The 25,719-nt window shown below is 41.5% G+C and overlaps 1 protein-coding gene across 1 annotated transcript in view; it reads left to right on the top strand.

Annotated features, from left to right (window-relative positions):
- The first annotated feature begins 4,229 nt into the window (after positions 1 to 4,229).
- The window catches only part of MUC6 (mucin 6, oligomeric mucus/gel-forming), a 43,683-nt gene continuing 22,193 nt past the window's right edge, over positions 4,230 to 25,719 (top strand). Inside the window, exons 1-11 of the mRNA XM_078383676.1 lie at positions 4,230 to 4,255; positions 4,536 to 4,589; positions 9,414 to 9,654; positions 11,898 to 12,024; positions 13,260 to 13,347; positions 14,854 to 14,963; positions 16,162 to 16,369; positions 20,718 to 20,840; positions 21,790 to 21,910; positions 23,138 to 23,276; positions 23,553 to 23,657. Coding sequence (XP_078239802.1) covers positions 4,553 to 4,589; positions 9,414 to 9,654; positions 11,898 to 12,024; positions 13,260 to 13,347; positions 14,854 to 14,963; positions 16,162 to 16,369; positions 20,718 to 20,840; positions 21,790 to 21,910; positions 23,138 to 23,276; positions 23,553 to 23,657 — 1,299 coding nt within the window. The 5' untranslated portion in view covers positions 4,230 to 4,255; positions 4,536 to 4,552. The remainder of the gene's footprint in view (positions 4,256 to 4,535; positions 4,590 to 9,413; positions 9,655 to 11,897; positions 12,025 to 13,259; positions 13,348 to 14,853; positions 14,964 to 16,161; positions 16,370 to 20,717; positions 20,841 to 21,789; positions 21,911 to 23,137; positions 23,277 to 23,552; positions 23,658 to 25,719) is intronic.

The raw sequence follows: 25,719 nt of genomic DNA, 5'->3' as shown, positions 1-25,719 counted from the left end.
AAATGTACCTCTTCTCATATCCACTGATGTAGCTTCTTCCCTTCCCCGATGTCTCTGATTGGATTTTGGCCCACTGGTCTTTTCAGTGGCTTCACAGAGATCCACTGTATATTAACACTTTCCTCGCTCTTCCTGATGGATCAACTTCCTAGCAGGTTTCAGCTCTATTAGTACTGATAACTTCTTAAGGGAACATCCATCCGCACAATCAAAATGGCAGTTTCCTACAGAGTCCTAGGATCTGCAAAGACACAACAAGTACACAGACTTCGCATAGAACAACAACAACACCACCTCTGGGTTTGGAATATCAACAAATCTGATGTCACTCCCGATACAACACTGAACTAAAAGAACCTGGCAAGGTTACTATTTTGAATGACAACACCCCAGAACTCTGGGACTTCTAATATTAAAAAGTAACTTCTCTAAGTTCTGCACCAGCCCTGGAGATAGCTACAAGCTCTGCTCAGACAGTAAACCTGAACAAGACATGGAAATTCATGGAAGAGGCAGGAGAGTGTACAAGCTGACTTTACTGCTTCGGTCCCTGGTGGTGCTGCATTGAGTATCAACATCTGAAAGCAGGGGGTTCTACTTGAACAAAGCCAGAGTTCTCCATGTGGTTGGGGGCTTTTTTAAAAGGAGGTTCCTCAGTCCAGAGTTTGGAAATAAATATTAGTGAAGACCAGGGAAGATGACAAAGGAACTGTAGTACAGAATTTGTTGGTTTGGACAAGAGAGCCCTGGAGCGTTACCATATCATAGGCATGTCTATCTTATACAGACACATTAGAAGCAATGCATTGTACATTAAGGAAGTAGCCACACTGCTAGTTTTTATACCAGACTCCCAAAGAATGTAGTCCTCTTCACTCAGGTTGTACCTAGTGACTAAAATTAATTCATTTTGTCCAGGACTCTCCTTTTCCTTGCACTGTTCCCAGGAGGATGAATAAAACAGGGGCAGAATTCAAACCATGTGGGTTTGGAGGTGGGGACAGGCACCCCCGGATGCTATGCAGGCTGGATTGGGGCCCCTGTGGATTAGATTAGACCTGTGCGCCAGAGCTTCCCCTACTTTGTTCTAATCCAAACTAAAACTCAGGTCATAAACAGATATTAGTGGTATTTGTAATTAGAGTGCAAGTACATTAATATTGCAGAGAATTAGTTAAGGGAGCTTTTGTGTGTGTGAAATCAGATTACCTTTTTTTGTGCCTAAACTTTGAAGCACCATCACCAAACAGTGCTAGCTTAGACGTTGTCTAGAGGGGCAGGGTAAAAATTGAATGAATGAATGAATGAATGAATGAATGAATGAATGAATGAATGAATGAATGAATGAATAAATAAATAAATAAATAAATAAATAAATATTTGCATATTCTTGGAGAAGAAAGAAATTTCTGTTCTGACACTCAGACTCTCTCATTAGTTAGGGATATCCGCTTTCCAGTCACCAGCTCTTCCTAATGTCTCAGCCACCTGATTTTGCCCCACACATGAGAGTCTAACTTCCTACAAATTGTTTCTCATACCCTCCCATTAGCTCTGCACAGTGTCACATTGTGAATGTACAGGAAAGAAGTTTCTTATACTTAAAGAATACAATCTGAGCTATTAAAGAATAGTTACTTTGGTTTATCAGCTCCTGTCTGAGTAAAACCATAGCAAGAAGTTAATGACAGCTAATCAAGACAGCACATCCCATAATCTTATAACTCCTTTTCTAGATTGTTTTCTTCTGCTTATATCTGCACCTTTAAAAAGAATTTGAGGGACATTTAACTATAGAATTTACTAATGTAACAATCATAAAATCTTATTTGTTTAGAAGTGTTACTGAGATAAATCAACGATCATTGGAAGGGATTAAGAAAAATCCCTTTTCCTCCCATTGTGCAGTTACAGAATAGAAGGTGACACTAGGTTATCTGAAAGACTCAAATATGGGAAAGTCTCAGATGTCTCCACATTTATAACAACTTACAGATATCATTGCTTTCTGAAAGTGTGACTGCTTCGGAGTCCATCCCATGTCAAGTTATAATAATCCATTTCCACATTGATGACTACATCACTCCAAATGACAACAGCATGGCTATCCCTCAAACCACTCCTCAGGGAACTCAGTCTACTGCCAATGTCTCTTAAGAGTGAACAATCACAGCAATAAAAAGCAAAACTAGGAAGCAGAAACAATAAATGTGAGATTTCTGAAGTATTGCACAATAGAGTATTTTTATATTCACTGGGCTGAGCTGCCAGGAAATATTCCCCTCCTGGCCCTATACTTGCATACAGGAATACATTAGGTAATATCAAATGCAGCCCCACAGTGATGCCTATCAAATCTATCAATGCCAAAACCACTGTTGTAGGAGGAATCCAGAAGGAAATGGACAAGCAATACTCATACTACTCTTTCCCATTGACCGAAAGAGCCACTTTTGATACCAGGCAGGGATGTGCAAATGCTTATGGGTAAGTTTAAAAGACCCATGTTGCACAAGACAAGAAATGTTGACTGCGCCTGCTGCTTCCACTTCTGCACCCCATCTTCAGGGTATTGTTCTTCTCTGTTTACACCACATTTCTCCCCACTCAGCATAGCCTCTGGTTCTGTGTGGCATTCATTGGAGCACAGAGAAGATGCTAAGGGAAAGTGAGAGTGAGGTCTGCTTCTGCCAGCCTAATTACACATGCTTAATCTAGATGTAACCTCTTTCATTTTCTAACAACAGCTCCTGGAGTAAGCTGTCAAGAACTAGCATAGTTTAAATGCAGACAATAATGAGACAGGCAGCTGTAGGGGAAAAATCCTAAGTAATTATTTCATTTTAAGCAATACTTTCAACAATACATGTGAAAAGGTGCCCATTTCAAGTGATTTCTTACTTCTTATTTAAATCTCCATCCTCCCCTCCATTACAGGTTTTCAAAGGGATGTTTCTTCAGCACAGTGGATTTTGAAAAGGCATAAGGCAGCACCAGAAAGAGGTATGTGTCTACTTATTTAATATGGAGTTGGGACTACTTCTTACTTGGCAGAAGTGGAGTGGTTATTGTTCTTCTGTGGCCCATTCCTGTGTGGCTGCTAATGTTGCAATGGGAGAAATCACACAACAGTAATTGACAAAAGGAAAAGATACGGCAACCTTGTTGTTAGTATTTCCTGCTGGATCTGTCATCATACTACCCTGCGCAGGCGACCACACCACTTTTTAAAATGCCATAAATAAACCCAGGTTGGCACTTTAATCTACCCATGGGTTTACCCTTATTTAGTCTGTATTCTACACTAGCCCATAATTGACTTTTCTGAGTTATTTTTTATTTCTTATTCTAAGTGACATAGCGCTTCATCAATGTTGCAGACAGAAGGACTCCAGTGTCTTTTTGATGCAGCACTAGAATTGAACAGTTTGGACACCTGGCATGATTTCCCAATGGGGAAATGCAGCACCACCTCAAACACAACACAACATAGAAGCAAGCCATCTGCACAGGGAATGCCCTTGTAGACAAACACAGGCCGTTCACACAACCAAACCAAGTCAAAAAACAGCACAATGTAGAGCAATTAAAGTAAACAAGCTCTTGATAGCTTTTCAAAGGGAAACAATTCCTCAAAATTTCTCCGTAGTCAGGAAATTTTGAATCAATTTGCATCATGCTAAACCCAGAGTAATTGGAGGAGCATATTGCAATATAGGCACACCCACAATCAACACAGGCAAGGATTTTGAAGTGGCACCTATAGACAAATATTTTCATTTGAAACTGGCAATAAAGAAAGCACAGTATCTATATGGAACCATTATTGTTTAACATTTATGTTTCAGGCCACATGGTTCATACCTTTAAAGCCAAAATATTTAAGAAAGCAAAGGATTCATACAAAAAGGATTTGCCACCATGTTTAAAGCCAGAAAAGGCAATTCAGTGGGTGAAGCTAGTGGCGGTTTAATGCTGCATGTGTGTGCATGTGTGTATATGTACAGATAGATATTAAAAGAAGACATGCTTCCTTTAAAAAATAACATTCATTTTGTATTTTTCCCTTCCTGTAGTACCTCTGTGTTTTAACATTACCCGTTACGTACTGTTTCTTAGAAAAAACTCAAGTAAAAATTTCAATTCAGGTATTTTAAAATTATAACTGTATATATGTCAGACACTGTCTTAAAAATCTCTAAAATACATATTTGCCTCCCACTAGACAGAAGAAGTGCTGAATGGCTTGATTTGGGTGAGTATTTACTTAATTTCAGAAGACATCCTTCCTCAATCAAACAATGGTAGCAAAGAGGAAAATATGTCGTTTTCTCTTCCATGTTTTTGCTACTCAGACCAGTTTTATCACCACCTAAGACAAAGAAAAATCAGTAGATGTCATTTAGTATGCTGGTATGGCGTCACATTTGCATCATGGAAGTACAGTTGTTACCATGTGATTGCAGGATTATAAAATATGGTACCATCATGTGTACATAATGAAACCTGACCTAGACATCTTTTCTGTTTTCCAGAAACTTACACTGATGAGATGAGAAGTCTTAATGAAGCCAGTCTTCATCATACAGGTATTTCTGTGCTGCTTTGGTTTTTTAAGCAAATATCATGATAGCAGGTTCACAGTACATCAAAGGGCAGCTATTTGTAGAGTGAAATCTACGCCATACATAAAATGTGCACTCCACAGTTCAAATTCTGCATTGAGAAATGCTGCTGAACTTTGGCTTGCCTTGGATTGGCTCTACATCCCTGAAGTCATGAATATCATCCATTAAAACCTCTTTGATGCTTCATCTTCTTTCAAATCCCCCTTCTTTCAACTCTTTTAAACTATGTGACTTTTACTTTCTATTTAATCTTTTGTTCCATATTTTCCATCCTGATTAATACTAATATTGTCAATGTAAATCGTTGTTTTAATTGTTTTTATGAATAATTTGATTGTGAGCCACCCTGAGTAGACATATGTCTAGAAGGGTGGGATAAAAATCAAATAAATAAACAAACAAACAAACAAACAAACAAACACTTGTTCCATGACATATTTAACTGAATCCCTCCTTCATCACCATTGACTAAAGGATGCAAACATTTGTGCTCATAGTTTGTTATTTTTTGCCATCTTCAATCCTTACCTGTACTATCCTCTCCCAGCAGATAACATTTAGATTATAATCCCATTGGGACAGGAAGTAGGTCTCCTATGTTTGTTTCCTCATGGCATGTAAAGCACCAGTAATGAACTTATGTATATAACACACTCTATGACTTGCTCATTCATTCATATATTTTATTTGTTTGTTTGTTTGTTTGTTTGTTTGTTTGTTTGTTTGTTTGTTTGTTTGTTTGTTTGTTTGAAATATGTATATGCAGCCTTTCTCCTAAAGGATACAAGTTGGCTTACAGGATTAAAAGAAGCAAATTTAAGCACAATAATACACGTAAATCAGTGGTTCTTAACCTTGGGTTGTGTGTGTGTGTGTTTAGTCGTTTAGTCGTGTCCGACTCTTCGTGACCCCATGGACCAGAGCACGCCAGGCCCTCCTGTCTTCTACTGCCTCCCGGAGTTGTGTCAGGTTCATGTTGGTTGCTTCGCAGACACTGTCCAGCCATCTCATCCTCGGTCGTCCCCTTCTCCTCTTGCCATCACACTTTCCCAATATCAGGGTCTTTTCCAGGGAGTCTTTTCTTCTCATTAGATGGCCAAAGTACTGGAGCCTCAGCTTCAGGATCTGTCCTTCCAGTGAGCACTCAGGGTTGATTTCCTTTAGAACTGATAGGTTTGTTCTCCTTGCAGTCCAGGGGATTCTCAAGAGCCTCCTCCAGCACCACAATTCAAAGGCATCAATTCTTCGGCGGTCTGCTTTCTTTATGGTCCAGCTCTCACTTCCATACATCACAACAGGAAAAACCATAGCTTTGACTATTCGGACTTTTGTTGGCAAGGTGATGTCTCTGCTTTTCAAGATGCTGTCCAGATTTGTCATCGCTTTCCTCCCAAGAAGAAGGCGCCTTTTAATTTCAGGGCTGCTGTCTCCATCTGCAGTGATCATGGAGCCCAGGAAGATAAAATTTGACACTGCCTCCATATCTTCCCCTTCTATTTCCCAGGAGGTGATGGGACCAGTGGCCATGATCTTAGTTTTTTTGATGTTGAGTTTCAGACCGTTTTTTGCACTCTCCTCTTTCACTCTCATTACAAGGTTCTTTAATTCCTCCTCACTTTCTGCCATCAGAGTGGTATCATCTGCATATCGGAGGTTGTTGATATTTCTTCCGGCAATCTTAATTCCGGCTTGGGTTTCTTCCAGTCCAGCCTTCCGCATGATGTATTCTGCATATAAGTTAAATAAGCTGGGGGACAATATACAGCCTTGCCGTACTCCTTTCCCAATTTTGAACCACTCAGTTGTTCCATGACCAGTTCTAACTGTTGCTTCCTGTCCCACATATAGGTTTCTCAGGAGACAGATAAAGTGGTCAGGCACTCCCATTTCTTTAAGAACTTGCCATAGTTTGCTGTGGTCCACACAGTCAAAGGCTTTCGCATAGTCAATGAAGCAGAAGTAGATATTTTTCTGGAACTTTCTGGCTTTCTCCATAATCCAGCGCAAGTTAGCAATTTGGTCTCGAGTTCCTCTGCCTCTTCGGAATCCAGCTTGTACTTCTGGGAGTTCTCGGTCCACATACTGCTGAAGCCTACCTTGTAGGATTTTGAGCATAACCTTGCTAGCGTGCGAAATGAGTGCAATTGTACGGTAGTTGGAGCATTCTTTGGCACTGCCTTTCTTTGGGATTGGAATGTACACTGATCTTTTCCAATCCTCTGGCCACTGTTGAGTTTTCCAAACTTGCTGGCATATTGAATGTAGCACCTTAACAGCATCATCTTTCAAGATTTTAAATAGTTCAACTGGAATGCCATCACCTCCACTGGCCTTGTTGTTAGCCAGGCTTTCTAAGGCCCACTTGACTTCGCTCTCCAGGATGTCTGGCTCAAGGTCAGCAACTACATTGTCTGGGTTGTCCGGGATATCCACATCTTTCTGATATAATTCCTCTGTGTATTCTTGCCACCTCTTCTTGACGTCTTCTGCTTCTGTTAGGTCCCTTCCATTTTTGTCTTTTATCATGTTCATCTTTGCGCAAAATGTTCCTCTAATATGTCCAATTTTCCTGAACAGATCTCTGGTCTTTCCTTTTCTGTTATCTTCCTCTATTTCTTTGCATTGTTCATTTAAGAAGGCCCTCTTGTCTCTCCTTGCTATTCTTTGGAAGTCTGAATTCAAGTTTCTGTAACTTTCCCTATCTCCCTTGCATTTTGCTTCCCTTCTCCTCTCTGCTATTTCTAAGGCCTCGTTGGACAGCCACTTTGCTTTCTTGCATTTCCTTTTCTTTGGGATGGTTTTCGTTGCTGCCTCCTGGACAATGTTACGAGCCTCTATCCAAAGTTCTTCAGGCACTCTGTCCACCAAATCTAGTTCCTTATATCTGTTCTTTACTTCCACTGTGTATTCATAAGGGATTTGGTTTAGATTATACCTGAGTGGCCCAGTGGTTTTTCCTAATCTCTTCAGTCTAAGCTTGAATTTTGCTATGAGAAGCTGATGATCAGAACCGCAGTCAGCTCCAGGTCTTGTTTTTGCTGACTGTATAGAGCTTCTCCATCTTTGGCTGCAGAGAATATAATCAATCTGATTTCGATATTGCCCATCTGGTGATTTCCATGTATAGAGTCGCCTCTTGTGTTGTTAGAAAAGAGTGTTTGTGATGACCAGTTTATTCTCTTGACAAAACTCTATTAGCCTTTGTCCTGCTTCGTTCTGAACTCCAAGGCCAAACTTCCCTGTTGTTCCTTTTATCTCTTGGCTCCCTACTTTAGCATTACAGTCCCCTAGAATGAGAAGAACATCTTTCTTTGGTGTCAGTTCTAGAAGGTGTTGTAAATCTTCATAGAATTGTTCAATTTCAGTCTCCTCAGCAATGCTGGTTGGTGCATAAACTTGGATTATTGTGATGTTGAATGGTCTGCCTTGGATTCGTATTGACATCATTCTATCATTTTTGAGATTGTATCCCATTACAGCTTTTCCCACTCTTTTGTTGACTATGAGGGCTACTCCATTCCTTCTACGGGATTCTTGTCCACAATAGTAGATATGATAATCATCTGAGCTGAATTCGCCCATTCCTGTCCATTTTAGTTCACTGATGCCCAGGATGTCGATGTTTATTCTTGCCATCTCCTGTTTGACCACCTCCAGCTTCCCAATGTTCATAGATCTTACATTCCAGGTTCCTATGCAGTATTTTTCTTTGCAGCATTGGATTTTCCTTTCACTTCCAGGCACGTCCACAGCTGAGCGTCCTTTCGGCTTTGGCCCAACCACTTCATTAGCTCTGGAGCTACTTGTACTTGTCCTCCGCTCTTCCTCAGTAGCATGTTGGACGCCTTCCGACCTGAGGGGCCCATCTTCCAGCGTCATATCTTTTAGCCTTTTGTTTCTGATCATGGGGTGTTCTTGGCAAAGATACTGGAGTGGCTTGCCATTTCCTACTCCAGGTGGATTGCGTTTAGTCGGAACTCTCCACTATGTCCTGTCCATCTTGGGTGTCCCTGCACGGCATAGCCCATAGCTTCTCTGAGTTACTCAAGCCCCTTCGCCACGACAAGGCAGCAATCCATGAAGAAGTAACCTTGGGTTACTCAGGTGTTTTTGAACTGCAACTCCCAGAAACCCCAGCCAGCACAGCTGGTGGTGAAGGCTTCTGGGAGTTGCAGTCCAAAAACACCTGAGTAACTCAAGGTTAAGAACCACTGGTCTAGATCACTGGTTCTTAACCTTGGGTTACTCAGGAGTTTTGGACTGCAACTCCCAGAAGCCTTCACCACCAGCTGTCCTGACTGGGGTTTCTGGGAGTTGCAATCCAAGAACACTTCGGCTACCCAAGGTTAAGAACTGTTGGTGTAAATGATTTGCCTCCTTGTTTCTTTTCTTTCAATGAGTTTCTTTCATTTCAAAAGAAACCGAGTGTGTCAAATTGTTCAGAAGTTTTAAAAACCGCTTAGGAGTGGATTCAAAGGACGCACCTCTATGGGTATAAACAGGAAAAATTCTGGTTGATGCAGATGGATATGCTTCTCTACTGCTTTGAAGTATAGACAGCATGGACAACGTGCAATCTACCGAATATTGTGGTAATGAGATTTCTGTAATCTGTTGCCTTTGACAATGGTGGCTAGTGCTAGTGGAAGCCAAATATAGTCCATCCCAATTTAAGATGAGAAATAAATCTGTCAAAGAGCAGTCACAAACTGAAGTGTATGCAAGTTAGAGTGGGCAGAAGAATCTCCAGAGTCCAACAGAATCTTTTACTTTTTTCTTTTAAAGCTGTGGGCAAAGGTTCTTGCTCCACCTGGGGCAGTGGTCATTTCTCAACCTTTGACAACTACTTGTATGATTTCTCCGGGACTTGCAATTACATCCTTGCCACTGTGTGCGATGAAATTACCCCGGACTTTAACATCCAGTTCCGTCGTGGTCAGAACAAAAAAATTACAAGAATTATCATCGAGCTGGGCCCCAGTGTTATCATCATTGAAAATGGTGTCATATCAGTCAAAGATGTTGGGTAAGTATCGAGTGGAAAAGCACTTTTCATCAATTTTATTGAAGGTGCAGATTAAATCTTTTTTGAAGACAATCTTGTAAACATCCTCAATGTGTTCGTAGCCTCAGGGATCAGCTGTGCCGATATGCTCGACATGGGGCTACTCCTAAAGCACTAGGAACTTGTTGCTGGTATAGAAGCTAGTATCACACTGGCTGAAATCCTGTTGGTGGAGCTATATTCACAACAAAGACAACTGCTATGCCTTGGTCAGTCCAGGCCAATGAAAATCTTTCTCATGCCACACACAGACACACAGCTTCCAAAGGCTGTCCCAGGATGAAGGATATCCCTAGGAAACCTGGAGATATTCTAAGAAGACTTACCATTCAGCAATTGATTCAATGGGTCTATTCTTACCTGGGACTAGGTGTAAAATACTTGCCCAGATATGCATTTGAATTCATATTCTGTTCTTGCAACTATATATGAGAAACTACAATGAGATCAGGGTGAATCTGAGGGAATTTACCTTTATATAATGCATTAAGCCATTGGAAGAAATGTCTCAAATCCATAGATCTGGTTCCATCAGTAAGCCCCAGGAGGCAATTCCTCAGAGAGCGAGAGCCGCAAACTTGACTATATAATGCATTATGTAGGAGTGAATCTATCTGATGCTTCTTTGAAGGAGCCCATAGACAATCCATATATATGAACTGGTTCCATTGGTAAGATATGCAAGATGATTCCTCAGAGTGTGAGAGAGCTGCAAATTTGAACATGGTGTGCTGACTAAGCCCCTCTAATACATGGAGCAAATGCCATGAAACAAAAGCAACCTTTTGATTCTGAAGATGAAATTGGAATGGAAGGAAGGGATGCTTCACTAAATCCCTTATTCTTAGTGTTGACTGTCTTGACATGATGAAACATCTTGACAAGCTCTACAGCAGCTGCCTTTAACTGTGTATGTCTATATGAGTGTCTCTCTGTGTGGCTTTGTGTGTGTGTGTGTGTGTGTGTGTGAGAGAGAGAGAGAGAGAGAGAGAGAGAGACAGACAGACAGACAGACAGACAGACAGACAGACAAAGTGTATTGAGTATGAGCTTGGTCAGACAGGTATTTGTCCCATTGTTTGGTGCACTGCAGAAGCAGATTGGTTTGCTTTTGGGGGGGGGGGGAAGAGAATCACATGAGATAATCACTAGAGTGGACCAATTTACCCCAGAATACCCCTACCCACATCTTTCTGAGCAACTATTAGGATCTCCTACTTTTTGGGTGTGAGTTGGTGTGTTCTAATTTGGATGGTGCATTTTAGCTTCAAAAAAAAAAGCCATTCCCAATGCTCCTTCTAGTGTCATTTCTGGTATTAAGGATACTGAAAAAAATGAGCTCTTCCCCTGGTCCACTGCGGAGGTGCTGAGGAGGTGAAATAGTATTTTTGGCCTCTTCTAGATAATTGTTGATGTGCTGGCTCACTTAGATTACATTTTTAAAAATGTTTGCCTTTGTGTGAAATGCTGATCCCTTAGCTGTGGACAATTTCTAGTTAGGCACTAAGCACAAAGCAAAGATTTAAAGAAAATTGATCTAAGCAGTTCAGTACACCAGCGATGGTCTAGCAGAGATGAATAATAATAATAATTTAATTTCCTCTGACCTTCCTCATAGGAGTAGGAGAAGTGTTTAATTCACCAGTGTCCTGAAGTGGCTTGTTTAGCCACTTCACTATACGAGAAATAGGGTTGCTTGAGGTTGGTAATGCTATTTGGACATGATGATTGCACCAAATGGTATATCACTCCCTCACCCCACTCAAGTAACCCTATTTAGATTACACCAGCCCACAACAACAGGGTCAGTGCAGCTGCATCCAAAGAAGCTCTTCTTCCCCCTCTTTCCCATATTTTTACAATTTCTATAAAAATATCTCTACTCCCTTTTTCTTTGAGAAGCAGAACTCGCCCAGTAAAGACAAAAGTACTGGCTATTTGTTAAGGAAGATCCTTAAAAGTGAGAGGCATTCAATGTAACATATGTCAACTTACACAATTGTTGCCTTGTGCAAAACTAAGTCAAGGTGGACAAAACCCAGATAATTTTGTCAAAATGCAAGGACTCTATCAAAATCCCCAGGATATTCCTCATTAGGATAGGATCATGGTACGGCAATTGTTCGCCCTTGCTTGCAAAGGTGAAAGAATTAAGGATTCATATGCCATATATATTTTTTCCTCTCTTCCCATGGCTGCGATAGTATAATCAGGTTACCGTACACCAGAAATGGAATTCAGATCACACCTTTTGGACACAACATCCGCCTAGTGGCCAAACTGATGGAGATTGATCTGGCTGTTTTCTGGAACAATGATGATTACCTCATGGTAAGAAAAATCCTGGGTTGTTTTTTTTCCCCTCTCTCAATCACGTTTTTGAAATACCAATAAAAATTCTACAAGCATGTTGCTTTCCATGTGTTCTCTGCTTTGCTTAAAAGATTGTACCATGACAAATAACATAGTACTCTACTAGTACTATAAAAAAAAAACCCTAGTTCTTTATACATGAGAGATTTGGTATTCTGCCAACCTGGTGAAAGATGGAAAGAATCAAAAGAAATGTAGAAAAAGGCACTGATGTTCAACCCCCTCGGGAATGCACCACCACCCAGAGGCTGAGAAGCAAGTTTGTGGACCTTAGTAGCTAGCATGACCTTCCTTTGGAAAGGCAGACGATCCCATAAATAAACCAGCAGAAGTAACAATCACAGGTTGTCTATTCCTACTACCACTTCATAGTAAGTATAAGGAGATGAAAGTAGAAAACTAATATGTTAGAAAAGGTTGCATATAACAGTCTAGTATGGAACATGTCCCAAATATAGGGATGGACAATATAAGGATATCACTTCCATCTCCTTTCAGTTTCAGATGTTGTAAAAACTGGCAACTTCTAACGAGTAACAAAAGAAACATGTTTCTCACACAAATGGAGGTAATCATTGGTGTATAGTTCCTCTCCATACCATGAGATGATTCTCTCTTCTTGCAGTTATAACAAAATGTAGGATAATTAGATATTGTGATGTTTGGCTAACTGTATAGCTGAAGTATGCAGATGACAAACTCCGTTCCTGATTAGATCTGCCATTTGTTTTCACCCAAAGAAAGGCTGATTGGAAGAGAACATTTATTTCCTTCCAATGACCAATTCCAGAGAGGGGAACCTGTGTCGGCTTGTTTAAGCAGAACAAAAAAGGAGTCTAGCAGTGGCACCTTAAGGATCAGCAGATTTATTGTGGCATAAATCTGTTAGGTCTTTAAGGTGCCACAACAAAACTCCTTAAAACAAAAACAAAAAAATTATCAAATTGAGGCTAGATCCACTATAAGTAATTCAACATGGGTCACTCTGACCTGGATTGCATTGTTCAGAGACATTTTGATGAGCATGCTGCTATGCTAGTTGTTGCCGGCATTAAACCAAGCATGCATTCCACTGGTGAGCATGGCATAACACTGTGCATAATCACGTTGTGCTTGCAGAAAAATATGAAAATAAATTGTATCAGGATATTACTATGTATTTTATTTTCTTAGCATTTTTTTTTCCTTTTTAGGTTCTGATTGAGGAAAAATACATGGGAAGAACTTGTGGATTGTGTGGAAACTTTGATGGCCAAGAACTGAATGAGTTTCTGGCTGAAGGTGAAACTTTCTCTCTCTACAAATAAATAGCACTGTAACTACTAGCAAAATTTAGGTTTCACAACAGCTGGAAAAAACTCTACATTAAGTCATTTTAAAATCTATCTCATTTGCTAACCTTCTATTTTGGCTCTTAAAATCAGTTAGACTGTGTGATGATCATCCTACAATTTTAGACAGAGCTTGAAAAAATTACTGCTTGGCCTGCAACTGTCAGAAGCCCTTGGCATGTTAGATGTCTCAGGCAGCCATAATCCAAGAAAGTAACTTTTCCAAGGTTTGACTTCGATTACATTTGGACAGTGCTCACATAGAGCCAGAAGATGCTACATTATATTCCACAATATGCTGTGATATAACAGTAAATATGAAAAGTTTTCTGTTGTGATATAATAGAAAATTTGAAACCATTGACAATTTCTGCTTCTCGCACTACACTTATCCAGATGCAGATGACACCCATAAGACCTATGTGTGTCTTCATGCATACAGATTTTCTGTATGGGGGGAAAAATTAGTCAGGCACCCAACTGATCCCACAAACCCATCTGTAACTGTCTCTATTATTATGTACCATGTCCCTTCCAAGTTAAGACTGAAATCCAGAAGTAAATTGCAACTAGAGTAGGCCCGCTGAATCAACTGAACTTATGGAGGAGTTGACTGAGTAAATCACTTATGAAATTGGCCTCCTTCAGGTATGACTTACTAATGGATTTTAACCATGGTGTTGCTAAAAAAAAATTAAAAATATGTGAGATGTTCAAAGAGTGGGATTGGGCTAGGGCACCTCCCTCATGAGGAAAGGCTACAGCGTTTGGGGCTCTTTAGTCTAGAGAAAAGGTGCCTGAGGGGGGACATCATTGAGATGTCTAAAATTATTCAGGGGATGGATAAAGTGGACAGAGTGAGGTTCTTTTCCCTCTCAACCAATACCAGAACCAGGGGACATGCCCTCCAATGGAGTGTGGAGAGAATAAGAATAGACAAAATAAAAATATTTCTTTATCCAATGTCTTGTTAGTCTGTGGAACTCCTTGCCACAGGATGTGGTGATGGCATCTGGCCTAAATGCCATGAAAAGGGGATTGGACAGATTTCTGGAGGAAAAGTCCATTGGAGGTTACAAGCCACAAAGGGGATGTATAATCTCCAGACTTAAAAGGAAGGGACCTCCAAATGCCAGATGCAGGGGAGGGGTATCAGGAGACAGGTATCTAGTTTTCTCCTGTGCTCCCAGAGGCATGTGGTGGAACCACCGTGAGATACAGAAAGGTGGACTAGATGGGCCCTTGGCCTGATCCAGCAGGGCTCTTCTTATGTTCACCATTGCCAACCCCAGTGAGTTTCTGTGAACTAGAGAAATTTGAACCTAGGTCTCCTTGTCCTAGTCTGACACTCTGTCCAATAAATGACGCTGACTCCAGTCTTTTGTAATGCTTAGATCCCTCTATACATTAATTCTTAACTAACAAACTCAATTTGATGTATACTTTAATTTAACAGGTAAACTTCTAGACCCACAAAATTATGCTGCTTTACAAAAAATTGATGATCCTTCAGAGATCTGCCCGTTTGAGGATATGGCAGTTACTCATGTCCCTCGCAAGAAATTTGTAAGTACTGTATCATCCTTCTGGAAATACTCAGCTTTGATGGCCTTTGGACAGAAAGAATGGTTGAGGGGGGAAGATGTATATCTGAAAATACAGATGTCAACAAACTCAGGACACCTGAACACACTTGGGAGGGAAGGAAAATATGAGCTTGTATTTCACAAATCTTTAAAGCTGATTTTCTATTCATTGGATTCTGAAAAATAGATGATTTCAGCTTTCAAATTTTGGGGGTGGGGAAAGGCATAACCCCCCATCCTGATATCAGTGGTGCCCCAGCCTCAATAGGATGGAATGTTTATGCTAGATCAGTGGTTCCCAGCCTTGGGTCCCCAGATATTCTTGGACTACAATCGAAGAAGCCTTCACTACTGTGTTGGTCAGGATTTCTGGGAACTGTAGTTCGGGTACACGGTTGGGAACCTTTGTACTAGATGATGAAAGCAAGTGAATTTTCTGGACACACAAAGAGTTTGCAATCAGATTGGCCAATGTGACAATCTAGTGCTAGCATGTTAAGTATGTTGGGAATTTTGGGTGCTATAGTCATAAATGGTAACTTTTCTATGCTCTGTGCAAGAATTGCTTCTGTTAGTGCCAGTAATTTAAATAAAGGCTGGAAATGAAGATGTAGTGGAGGAGAGATGATTACACCAAAGGCATAATTTTCCAGCTATTGTGTTGTCATTCTGAAAAATTACTTTTAACTAGGAAAGGAGATGTGAAAAGATTTAGCCCTTCAATCTTTTAATCTGTAACATGTCTCACATACTATATAACTTTGCCTGCTTACCTTGCACTTTTTTCTAAAATAATTCTACCACCTCAGCCAGTATGACGACAGCTGGAAACTTATGCCATCATCCCCTCCCCTCCCTCTCTTGCTTTCATTCTGCTGTGCACAGTAGCATTAGTGATAGAGGCACTGCGGCCTGATTTTTGTGGTGTGTTAGTTGGCAACCCTTGGCCAATATGCTGATGAAGTGAGAACAGAGGCTAAGTGAACAATTATATTAAGATGCATGGGTTGGGTATTACAGTATTACTGCTGAGTATTTTACATTATGCAGGCCTGTAAGGAGTTCCTGTGGCAATGAAACATGGTCACCACCGTTCAGTTGGTGGTAGAATTCCATATGGTCTCCAAATACATTGTGTTTATTGAAACAGCCTTGTGTTGTTTTTCTCCCCACCCCAGGCCAAAGTCTGCTCCCAGCTTCTAAACCTTGTGTCTCCATCTTGCAATATCTCGAGGAAAGGGTTTGTCATCCGTTGCCAGCTTGACATGCAAGCCTGCAGTGATCCAGGACAGAGGAACTGTACTTGTGCTACCCTTTCAGAATACTCCAGGCAGTGCACTATGTCCCACCAGGAGGTGTCCGATTGGAGGAGTGATGATTTCTGCTGTAAGTTGCATGACTATACCTGTTGAGCATCAGCTATGCAACCATGAAGCCCAGCTTCAGTATTCTGAAATGGATTATGGTAAAATGCTCAGTGGCTTAGGTCTCTGGCTGGACTCAATGATCCATAGGATCCCTTCCAGCTCAGCAGTTCTATGATGATAATGATATAAATAATTCACTGATGTGTATTGAAAAGGGGATACCATTGATAACATAAGGCAACTGTGCCTCCCTATCAATAGTTTTCCTGCTCCAACCTGCTGCTGCTGTCATTCAATCTATAATTATAATCAAACCAATTTAGACATTTGGCATCCTTTTTCAGGGTTTTCCAGATAGAGAATACTCAGAAGTGGTTTAGCCTTCCTTTCTTCTGGGAGCGCCCTGGGACTGTGCAGCTTGCCCAAGGCCCCACAGGCTGACTCTACTCACAATTGAACTCCCAACCTCAGACTCTGCAGCCTAAAACTCTGAGCTATCCAGCCAGCTGTGTTCAATCTATAGGTATTCTCCATTGCTGTTCTCCATTCTCCACCTTCTTGCTATATGTCTTCTCTTCCCATCTGCCCCCACTTGTGTTAACATTCATAGCTACCAGAGGCGGCTTCCACAGTGGAAGGGGTCAGCCTGCTCCAGTCATGAACCATGTATAGTCAGAACCAAATGGTGCCCTATCTTCGTTGTCAATATAAATCAAAGATGGGCAGTTTTTATAATCTCAGGAATTACATTTTTCTCCACAGAATAGTCCCAGTGTCAGAAGTATATTTTGCACACAAACAGAAATATCCAGAAACATTGAAGCTCCATAATGCTGTTACTGCCTAATAAAGCAGAAAGGTGAACAATAGAGCAGGATTTCTGTGCCTTCAATAACTGTGCCATTAGAATAAGAGATTTAAGGAGGTTCCATTTTCTGAAATTCTTTCTTGTGCAAACCTAGCAAGGATGCAGGTACTTGATCATCCTCTTTTCTGCCACAGGTATGTAGCTTTGTGCATTTTTAATTACCATTTCCAAAATCCCCCAGACAACTATACTATTTTCCACTCCCATTATAGAAGGGACTTGCTCAGGCATTGCATCATATGAAAAGATGTTACCTGCAGCTCTTTAATGCAGCTTACATATAAGTTATCTATAAACCTTATTTAGGCATTCTGGCCAAATGTATGTGAGCTTAATGGGAATAGCAAAGGGGCTCACATATTGCCACCCTAATCTTCTTACAGGAATCTGTTCCATTTTAGATATTTGTGTGTTCACTATGAACCACTGAAGGAGTTTTAAAAGTATCCAAACCTGCTGGGGGCACAACGGTCCCTTCTCTAGATGAAGCCATCACACATTTGCTCAAACATCTGAACAGGACTAGTGAAGTTACAGGAATGATCCAAATTAAAGTGTTGACTGCCTTGGCTTCCTTTCCAGCCACTGTGTCATGTTTCTCCCTTTCTTAGTGGTGCAAGAGTTCTTTGCACTAAGTAAGTTCTTTCTCACACCCCTTGTTGTTCCCCTCAGTCCACTATTTGGAAGGTCCAGCATGGCAGGAAGAATCTTCCTGTTTGATCCAATCACTCATCAGAGGTCACCAGGAGAGTCCCACCTACCTATCTTTCCAGTCAGGAATGGAAGTGGGCCGTGGAAAGTTTTAAAAACTCGTGTCTGGGCCAGGTTGCAAACGGCAGCAATATCTGGATACAGGACTAGTGCCATCAGAGCAAAATGGTCAGTCTCTCCTCATCAGGCAGCCTGAGGACATCACATTGGCCTATTTCTTTCCACTGGGCAAGACCATGAGGTCACAGTAGACAGTTTCTGTTTATGAGGCACCCAGCAGTGACCAGGTCACAATGGCCAGTCTGTCTTCATCAGGATGACAGCACCAGTGTGGGGACAGTATGGACCATCAGGCAGGCAGGCAGGCAGCAGAGGCACAAAGGTCAATCTGTCTATGACTGAAGCAGACAGCTGCAACAGCAATATGGGCACAGTGTTGCTCTCTTACAGACACACACACACACACACTGGGAAAGAAAGGCAACAGAAACAAAACCATGTGAGCATAGTTGCCTTCTCACTAAGATGATCAGAACATGCAAGAAGATGTGGACATTTTCCCGTCAAGCTGTTGAGGCAGCAAGCACGGAGCCTCTTGGCACAGTGGTTAAAACCGCTGTACTGCAGCCAAAACCGTGCTCACAGCCTGGGGTTCAATCCCAAGGTAGCCGGCTCAAGGTTGACTCAGCCTTCTATCCTTCTAAAGTCAGTAAAATGAGTACTCAGCTTGCTGGGGGGGGGGCAATGTGCAACCTGCATAATTACTTGTAAACCACCCAGAGAGGGCTTGAAGCACTATGGGGCTGTATATAAGCAGCTTGTTTTGCTTTGCATCACAGTGGCCATCTCTCTGCATCCATAAAACTGGATAGATCCATGTGTAGGCTGTAAACCAGGAGATGTCATTAGCAGGCATCTAGTTTATTATAGGGCATTTTACAGAAAGTATCTCAGTGGCAGGATGGCATAGATTGCAGGATCCGGTTCTGACCTGTTTCCCCTTTCCAAATTTGGTGACAACATTGCCACATACCTAACACAATTCACAGGCTTACAGTCTTCTAAACACAAAATCAAAAGTACCTTATGGTATCGTGGCAGCTACTTTGAAAACTGGCTTATAAAAGGGCGTGCTGATCACAGAGATATCACAAGTGGGTTAAATTAGCTTAATTTGTACTTGTTAATACATGAGCATGGCTATGTTAATTTAATCTTCATGAAAGGGGGAGCTTTCATGAAGGGAAAACGAACAATTAACTCCCCTGTTTTTAATACTTCTGTAATGTGTTGCTTTCCCAACTTTCATAATTTCTTAAACTGGTTGACTAATTGGTTGATTGCTTTGAGAAATGTACATACTAACTTTCTCCATTCTAATCTTCTTTGGTATCCCTCATTTTATCCTAGATCCCATCTTTTTTTGTCTGAACTTCTGTTGCTCTGTGTTGTTGGCCCTTTTTCAGTTTTCATGTTCTGCTGTTTCATCTTACCCGTCCAAGACTATGCTTTTCTCAGTCAACAAAACATTATATGCATTTTCTTCATGGTTTTATGTTGTTGCCTCAGCTTTTCATATCTTTCTTCAAATACCATTTCCTCAGCTATTTCCTGTTTCTCATCCTTTCCACTGCAGGCAATTTTCAAATTGGGCTTCTTGTCTTTTTAGATTTGAACAGAGACAACAGAGAGACTTTTTATATATTTCAGTGGAAACTAGGCTTTTGTTGCACATCAATACTGAGAACTTTTATTAGTAGTAGTATAGTCATTTTATAGATATATCAAGCTAACTGCTGAAAAATCCTTATATGTTGCAAAACTGATGATTCCAAGAGATACTGGATTATTTTGTTGTTGTTTAGTCATTAAGTCGTGTCCGACTCTTCATGACTCCATGGACCAGAGGACGCCAGGCCCTCCCACTGCCTCCCTGAGTTAGGTCAAATTCATGTTCAATGACACTGTCCACCTTTTATTTCTGTCCATGGAGTTCTATTGGCAAAGATACAGGAGTGTCAGTTCCTGCTCCAGGTGGATCGCGTTTAGTCAGAACTCTCCACTATGACCTGTCCATCTTGGGTGTCCCTGCATGGCATAATAACCATAGCTTCTCTGAATTCTTCAAGCCCCTTCACCATGACAAGGCAGCAATCCATGAAGGGGACTGGATTATTTAGGAGGGGCTATGTATTTATTTTTTTTCCTCATAGTCTTTATAGAATTCATAGTAATGTAATCTCAAGGTAAAGCAATGTTCTACTGAGTTTTAAAATCTAGATGAGTAGTATCAGATCAGATATTGAAAAAGAGACATATTTTACAATTAAAATAGGAAAAGAAACATAAACCTAAAGTATTTTTAAAACCTGGAGGATAGAAATGGCTGCTGCTTTTGAACATATGGTCTACAAATGGTCTGCACAAGAGGCACCAAAACATCAAGCTCAGCTTGGCGCCCCCTTCAGTGTGCTGCCCAAGCCAAGCCCTCTAGGGTTGGTCCCATATTTTAGTAGTCAACAGAATGCAGAAAAACGGATCAATCCCAGGTCTTCTTGATATTACTAAACATGACTGTGATTTAATCAGATTTGAAATGTGTTCAGTTCATTGTGATCTAATCCTAAGAAGCCAAGTCCCACAGCTCTGTGAAAGAACAAGAGCTTTGACAGGCATGTGAAGCTTCTACATGAACAACGGCTCTTCCATATTGTACTTCAAGCCCAGTGTTTCCTTCCCCCCCCCCATAACAATAATGCACACCTCTTTCTACTGCTGTGTTTTTCAGCCCTGGGGAAGTGTCAAGCAAACCAAATGTACAAAGAGTGTGGTTCTCCCTGCCTCAGAACATGTTCCAATCCAGAATACACTTGCTCCAGCTACTGTACATATGGCTGCTTCTGCCCAGAAGGTAAATACACACAGCAGGCATACAGTCTCATTGCCAGGAATAAATTGTTCTGCCAACTGTTTGAAATACATTCCTGTTAGCAAACACTTTTTAAGCAAACCACTGAAATGGACCAAGGGTGTGTTTGATGCAAAGCTTGGAAATAACTAGTTACAAATCATTTATTACTTGTATTTAGTTCCTTTTGGCATTATTTTGCATCAGAATTGTGTGATTTGCAATGTAACGAGGGATGATTTGACTCCTTTCACGAATAAAAAAAATAGGATGCCACTTCAGTTCCATAAATCAAATGATAATTTGTGGTTCTAAAATTGAACAAGGCTCTTAGGAGATGGGGTTTAGCCATGATAAACAAGTAATTTTCAAAGAAGTAGCCAAGTTAGTTTGTTTTAGCATGTGTAGAAAAATAAAAGAAAACCCAAAGTCTGACTTATGGCATCTTTTAGACTAACTGATTAACTTCAGTACTTTAATAGATTACAAGCCCCATCTAAGACTCATAGAGTAACTGTTATATTCCCTGTGTCTGATGGATTTTAATTCAGAAAATCTCAAACAGCAATAAATCTATTCGTTTTAAACTTTTAATTTGTCACAAGGCTTTGGTTTTATTGTGTTTTTATTTTCTGATATGTGCCAAGTAAGCAATGTACAGCTCACATATTTGGCTTATCATTTATTCTTTTTTTATCTTAGTCAAAATGACCATATGTGCCTAATGGATAATCATGACATTTAAAAAATGATCATATCTCTTTCTATTGATTCAAACACATGCACGATATTGGTCCGTAACATCAAGCATGCCTATATGAAATACCTTTCCCTTATATTTTCTCCAGAAAAAAAAGTATGTGTTGAAAACACCCAAGCTTCATGTTCTGTGTATTCAGGTTTAATTATACCAGCCTTTTATTTGCTTTCCCATGCTTGTTCATCTCGACAGGTACGGTATTGGATGATATTTCAAGAAACCGCACATGTGTTCCTATAGAACAATGCCCATGCACACTGAATGGGGAGAGATACGCTCCTGGTGATGTCATGAAAGCAGCTTGTAGAACCTGGTGAGTCCTGGGATGCTCCAACTGAGGAAGGATGAGATGCAAGTGATTTTAAAGATAGTTAAGAAACTTAGCACTATTCTGATGGAGATCTGAATTTGCTCCAAGTGGCAAGCATGTCTGCTAAGTGAATACCACTTAAAACTCCATGATGTTCTTCACAGGCTCAGTTTCATCCATGAAGCAAAGGATCCTTTCTATTCATAGTTGCCTAACTAGTAGGATCCAGACTACCCAGAAGTAGTCACTGTGTTTTGAAACTTCATATGTGAAATCCCAGCATGATAGTATGGAAAGTCTCACTCTAGCCAAGACGCTGGTCACTTGGTGGGAGCTGGCAAGTGCTCCAGAAAGTTGGAGACAACCAAGAATGGAAAAATAAGCTGGGTACATGGTTTCTGAAGTAGCAACAGCAACTTCAGGTTGGGGACTAATTGGGGCTATTAGCCTGAGAAGACTATGGCATCCCTTTGGACAGGTTTTCTGGCCATTTCAAGAAATATTGGCCAGTATCATGCTGCATTGTGCAATTGTGAAAAGGTGGTCTTGAAAGCAACCCTGTTCCTCTGGCAGGCTCCACTTTGTGTATTCAGCAGAGATGTAACTAGCAATGTTGGCACCCAGGTCAATTAACACTGTGGCCCACACATGGGTACCAGCCGTCCCCCACCCTAGAAAAAGGAGGAAGAGGAGGATGTGGTGCCTTTCCACAAAAAGAGAAAGTATGTGCTTCCCTACCCCGCAAAAGAAAAGTAAATGGGTCCAGGAGGTGTCACTGTTTATTTTCCTAATATTCATCAGAAGATTCAGTTTAAGATTTCAATGCCTTCTAAATTTTCTTACCCGGGGGCAAAGTCCTGGTGCTCATTATAACATTTGTTATGAGACTAGTGTGCGATCAGTTGCACAACTGGTTATGTAGTTATGCTTTATGTCATTCTCATTACACCCTAAATAGAATACTGACCATTCTTGCTTGTATAATAGAAGGGTAATGTGATGAAACACCCATGATAAGAGAAAAACAGAGAGATCCACATAGATCCAAATATGACATTTATTTCCATTGTTGCTGAAATCTACTTAATCGTTTCCATCTGTAAAGCTTATTTATTTCAAAGGGATGTTGTAAAGAGTGAGAGGGAAACAAGACTGCCTTGAAGTATAAAAATGATTATGGTGAATCTACTGTGCTGGTAAACAGCTGATGTCCACATTTCTTTTCATTAGTAAATGTTCCATGGGCCAGTGGAGCTGTACAGAACTACCATGTCCCGGCAGATGTTCACTGGAAGGAGGTTCATTTGTCACCACTTTTGATTCGAGGTCATACCGCTTCCATGGAGTTTGCACCTACGTTCTTATGAAGGTATTCTATGTAATAAAGATGAGCATTATCAGGTTATACAAACGATGTTTAGGTGCAGAGCAAAACACGCAAAATACCATTGCAACAAACTTGTGCATAAAGGTATAGCTAGTCTCCAGCTTCGTGTGGAGTGCAATTTGAGTTTTCTAATGAAACCCAGACGTTTGGTGCAGCATGTAAATATTATTCAGTGATTTTAAAAGGGTGTGAAAAAATGTGGGGTTCTCCCCCACCTCTCAGAAACCTTATATTATTTTGCTTTTGTTTCCCTTCTAGAGTCCCATGTTACCTCACAATGGAACTTTGATGGCTGTGTTTGAAAAGTCGGGTTATACAAGCTCAGAGACATCACTGACAGCTATCATTTATGTCTCAGGAAAAGTAAGTGTCGCTTAGAAACACTGTAAAATTAGTTGCCTTTTAGCCTTATATGAAACATCTTCAGAGGCCAGTCTCTGAGCATGGGACAGACAGAGAGATGAGAAAGAGACCTCGATGCATGTCTTCTGAAAGCCAGAGACCAAGGTCACAGTCCATCAAACCACTCATGTAACAGAGACAGCTCATGCAATTTGACTTTTGCAGAGGGATATGGCACCACCGTGTGCAAGCTGGCTACTTGTAGCTGAGATCTCTGCTTCTGCAAGGACAGCACTTGCCTAAGGCAGTATTTTTGTTACTGCATTGGTAGGGTTTCATACTCCACTGGTGTCAGCAAGAATCCAGCCACTGTCCTTGACTCCATAGGCAATACAATTGTAACATTCTCAGTTTTCTTATGCGTAAATATAGAATATTCAATGCTTACGGCAGATGCTCTTTTTTGTACGTTGGTCTTTGATAAATAAATAAATTTATTTATTTATTTATTTATTTATTTATTTATTTATTTATTTATTTATTTATTTATTTATTTATTTATTTATTTATTGCATTTATATGCCGCCCATCTAGACATATACAGTGGTGCCCCGCATAGCAACGTTAATCCGTTACAGGATTAATGTCGCTATACAGAAACATCGCTGAACGTAACAAAAAACCCCATAGGAACAAATTAAACCCTGTTTAATTCGTTCCTATGGGGCAAAAACTCACCGTTCAGCGAAGATCCTCCATAGGGCTGCCATTTTCGCCGCCTCGGTAAGCGAGGCGCGAAACGGGCAGCCATTTTGGAACCGCCAATCAGCTGGGCGGCGGGCTCTTGGGAAGGAGTGCGGGGACCTCCTCCACTCTCCTTCCCAAGCGCTGGCTGGCCTTTCCCCCCAGCTGGGCAGCGGGCTCTCGGGAAGGAGTGCAGGGACCTCCTCCACCCTCCTTCCTAAGCGTCGGCCGACCTTTCCCCCCAGCTGAGCGGTGGGGTCTTGTAAAGGAGTGCGGGGACCTCCTCCACTCTCCTTCCCAAGTGCCGGCCAGCCTTTCCCCCCAGCTGGGCGGCGGGCTCAAGCGGCGGGAGCTGCAAGGTTGGGGGGTGTCCCGAAGGCTTCCAGTCAAAGGCCTGGAAGCCTTCGGGACACCGCTGCCGGCAGCCACCCCACCGCCAGCAGCCCACCCCGCGCCGCCTACCCCAGCCGTGCTCAGACGCCTGGAAGTCCAAGAACAGCTGGGGTAGGCGGCGCGGGGCGGCTTCAAGCGGCGGCGGCAGCTGCAGGGTGGGGGGGGTGTCCCGAAGGCTTCCAGGCCTTTGCCTGGAAGCCTTCGGGACACCCCTACCCTGTCCCCGCCGCCGGCAGCCGCCCTGCGCCGCCTACCCCAGCCATGCTCGGACACCTGGAAGTCTGAGAACGGGTGGGATAGGCGGCGCGGGGTGGCTTCAAGCGGTGGCGGCGGCAGCTGCAGGGTGGAGGGTGTCCAGAAGGCTTCCAGACCTTTGCCTGGAAGCCTTTGGGGCACCCCTACCCTGTCCCCGCCGCCGGCAGGGACCTTCCGAGGCCACCGCAGGCATATTCCTCCAGCTGAGGGGCGGGGCTGGGGGAAAATTGGGCTATGGGGAAAAATCGCTTTGCGATTTTTCCCCATAGTCAACATCGTAATGCGATCGCAAAATTGATAGCAAAATCCGCATCGGTATGTGGATTCGTTGTTAAACGGGGCGCTCCTTAAGCGAGGCACCACTGTATCATGACATACAGTGGTGCCTCAATTTACAACCATAATCTGTTCCAGAAGATGGGCGTAAGTCGAAGCACCCTTTCCCATTGAAATGCATGGGAATGAGATTAATCCGTTCCAGCATTTAATACAAAAATACCAATAAAATACAATAAAAATAAAACACTGCAAGCCCCATAGGAACATGCTGGGGCTGCCAAAACAAAAAACACAAAGAAACAAAAAACAAAACCCAAAAATAAACATCAGAGCAAATCCCACACTGGGACTGCAAAAAAATAATAATAAATAAAATAAAATAAAATAAAAAATCACCAAAAAACAAAACAAT

Source organism: Pogona vitticeps, chromosome 1, assembly GCF_051106095.1.
Source record: "Pogona vitticeps strain Pit_001003342236 chromosome 1, PviZW2.1, whole genome shotgun sequence".
Taxonomy (NCBI): Eukaryota; Metazoa; Chordata; class Lepidosauria; order Squamata; family Agamidae; genus Pogona; species Pogona vitticeps.
Note: the sequence above shows the minus strand (reverse complement) of the source record. Positions and strands in the feature narration are given on the sequence as shown.